We start from the raw sequence: 3,377 nt of genomic DNA on the forward strand, positions 1-3,377 counted from the left end.
GTGGTGAATGTGCCGTCCGTTGGAGGGAGTTTGATGTCATTAAAATGTAAAAAGAAATATATTTCTGTGGTTTTTGCCATATATATATATATATATATATATATATCCCAGTGTCTGTCCTAGTGATTGAAAGAAAGCTGTTTTCAGTTTTTAACTTTATGTGAATTTATCCCCTTTCACCTATATCTCCTTGACTGAGTTAATCTCAGATATTGACCAGTGGAATAAAGTGATTGAGATTCTGGGAACCCCCTCTCTGGAGTTTATGAACCGTTTAATGGAGACTGTAAGGAACTATGTGATGAACAAACCCCAGTTTCCTGGAGTCAGTTTTAACGAGCTTTTTCCTGATTGGGCCTTCCCTTCAGAGACTGAGCATGACCAGATCAAAAGTAAGACATCCAAAGTTTTCTTCCACATCTGTTAATGGTGTACTTTAAACAATTGCTTTGACGCATGACGTTTTACATAATTCCTAATGTAGCTAGTCAAGCACGAGACCTGCTGTCCAAGATGCTGGTAATCGACCCTGAAAGCCGCATCTCTGTGCAGGAGGCCCTCAGTCACCCTTACATCCATGTGTGGTATGACCCAGCTGAGGCCGATACGGTCAGTGCACCCCTAACCTTTCATATCTCTTTGTCCTGTCCAGCCCAGTTGAAACTGTTTTACAGGGGACATTTTTTAAATGACTAGGATGTATAATGATTGTTTTATGTGTTCAGCCTCCTCCGCAGATATCAGACAAGCAGTTGGAGGAGCGGGAACACAGCATTGAGCAGTGGAAAGGTACAAACGCCCTCTGCTGTCACTACCTCCTGCTGAGCTATAAGCTTCTTGTAGAAAATGAATGCCTACAGCAGAAATGGTTACTGTGGTGAATTGATCCAAGATCATTTGCATTCTCATTTATTCTAAAGTAATGGAATAGTTTGAGTCTTGACCCTAAAAGTTTGTGATCTAAATGTGTGCTGAAGGGATGCATAGTATTTAGTTATTTGTAAAATGATGGAAAGACACACAACTCTGTTTATAGTTTCTTGGGGTTTTTCCCTCATTACAGAGTTGATTTATAAAGAAGTAATGGACTGGGAGGAGAGGAACAAGAACGGAGTGCTGAAAGAGGAGTGTTTAGGTGAGTCACTTGTATAAATGTAAAAACCGTGTATATATGTGTATGTCTCTTGTCTAGTTGAGAATGATTAGTGGGAAAACTGACAGAAATTGTGTAGTATTTTTGACTTTGGACTGTAAATAGATGGAAAAAAAAAAATCCAGATTAATTGGTTGAAATTTTGCCATACCAAGCAAACAAATACCTTCACTTTCATTAAAAGTCCCATTCTAAGTCTAATTTATTTATTTAAAAAATTGCGGTTAAAGTAATGCTGGGCGGTATACCGGTTCATACCGTATACCAGTGTTTATTTTTGTTATGATATGAATTTTTAAAATACCGCAACGAGTTTAAGAGACATACATAATAACTGTATGTCACTTAAACAACGTTCGGAACGCGACACTGTTTGAAAGGGAACAGCTGTATGTGTTACTAAGCGTGAAAGTTCCGAAACTGAAGCTGTAGAACTAATAGAACATGATGACACAGAAAAACTCATCCACAACATCCACGCTGACCGCCACAAATATCCACCGCCCCCTGCCATCAGCTCCCGCGTCTCACACACACACACACGAGCGCTACTTTAGCACTAGATTGAGCAACTTTCAGACCCTTTTAGCGGCGTTTTATATACATTTTTGGTCATACCGCCCAGCACTAAGTTAAAGGTGCATTCAGTAGTTTGGTGCTAATTTAATAGGTTTAACACCTTAAGACAAAAAGTACAAAGTTTTGTGAAGGGGTAATTAGAATAGTGTACACTCTTGTGAGACTGTACTAGGGCGGGGCGATAAAACGATAACGATAATTATCACGCTATAATTTTCCTCGATAAAATGATAAGAGTTCGATAAATATGTTTATATGCCAAAAGTGGAACGAAACCGTGCTACTCATTTGAACCGCACCACACGGACCATTTATCTGATCGGCTCAAAGTTCAAACGGCAGCACAGCGCGAGCTCACTAGAGCAGATGCGTTTACTCGCTGATAAGTCTCGGTCATACAAGCACTAAACAGTGCTGTGAGATCCAGTGTGAAGCGATTGAATTCAGCGAAGAACACAAATGACTCGCTGATTTAAACTAGTTTAAAGGCAGATGAAACAGCACTGACAAACAAGTGAAACACTGTGCGCACCGATACTGTCAGAAGGCTTTTCAATTGACAAATTGACATCATTTACCATGGATTTACTGTAGTAGCACTAACTGCACCATGCTTTTGTGTCAGAAATTTGGGATATTCATATCAAATTTGATTATATTATTAATGTAGATGTATTAAATGTATTAAAGGAGTAATTGCACATAATTACAGTATTTTGTGTGATAAATCATATATATCTAAATCATATATCTAAATGTATGCTGTCATGGAAGACTAATGGTTAATATTAATAAAACTCAAACAGTCAGAATACATCTGCATCCTAACTCAAGCTACTACTGTCAACTCAAGCTACTGTCAAATGTGCATTTCTAAGAGATAAAAAAAATGTAATACTATTAATACTGCAGCCTGCACTGCAAACTGTGCTGAAGATATGCACGTCATTAAAGTCGCATGATTTGAAAGTCATTACAACATGCAGAAACTTAGAAATTCATTTTTCTATTAAGATGACAGGAAAAGTGTAAAGAATTCAAAAACATAAATTGTTGTCTTGTTCTGAGCATAAAGAGTAGTTTAACACCATAGTTAACGGTTTGGCTTCTACAGCTTTCACTCAGGAAAAGAAATCTGCCTTTAAAGAATTAAAGATTTGAAATTTATTGCGATAATTATCGATATAGAGTGATATGAACAATTTTATTGTGATAATTTTTTTGGCCATTTCACCCTGCCCTAGACTGTGCTCATAGTTTTCCATTAAAAGTGCTTTAAGGGGTCATATGATGCGATTTCATTTTTTTCTTTCTCTTTGGAGTGTTACAAGCTCTTGGTGCATAAAGAAGATCTGTAAAGTTGCAAAGACTAAAGTCTCAAATCCAAAGAGATATTCTTTATAAAAGTTAAGAGTCAGCCACACCTACCTAAAACGACTCGTTCTAACACGCCCCCACATGTCTACGTCACGATGTGGGAAGATTTGCATAACGCCGACCAAATGTTCACGCAAAGAAAGAAGGCGTAACTTTTATTCTCGCTGTAGTATTGTCGTTGCCGCTGCCGCTGCCATGTTGTGAAGGCACTGTGTGTTTCGTTGTGAAAGCGAAACTACTTTGTTTGAGACAAAAGAGGATGATATCC

At 38.0% G+C, this 3,377-nt stretch overlaps 1 protein-coding gene across 6 annotated transcripts in view; it reads left to right on the forward strand.

The window, feature by feature from the left end:
- Positions 1-3,377, forward strand: part of LOC107667593 (mitogen-activated protein kinase 9-like) — a 54,048-nt gene that overhangs the window by 29,604 nt on the left and 21,067 nt on the right. For 5 of the 6 annotated variants that reach the window (XR_001631796.1, XR_001631797.1, XM_016459300.1 and 2 more), the window contains exons 10-12: positions 556-609; positions 726-789; positions 1,064-1,135. Coding sequence is in view for 4 of the 6 variants with exons in the window: in XM_016459300.1 (XP_016314786.1) it covers positions 556-609; positions 726-789; positions 1,064-1,135 (190 nt within the window). In the remaining 2 variants the exon portion in view is untranslated. Of the gene's footprint in view, positions 1-484; positions 610-725; positions 790-1,063; positions 1,136-3,377 lie in introns of all 6 variants that reach the window. The other variant, XM_016459303.1, reaches the window with a different exon arrangement.

This window comes from Sinocyclocheilus anshuiensis, unplaced genomic scaffold (genome assembly GCF_001515605.1).
Source record: "Sinocyclocheilus anshuiensis isolate Anshui unplaced genomic scaffold, SAMN03320099.WGS_v1.1 scaffold1903, whole genome shotgun sequence".
NCBI lineage: Eukaryota > Metazoa > Chordata > Actinopteri > Cypriniformes > Cyprinidae > Sinocyclocheilus > Sinocyclocheilus anshuiensis.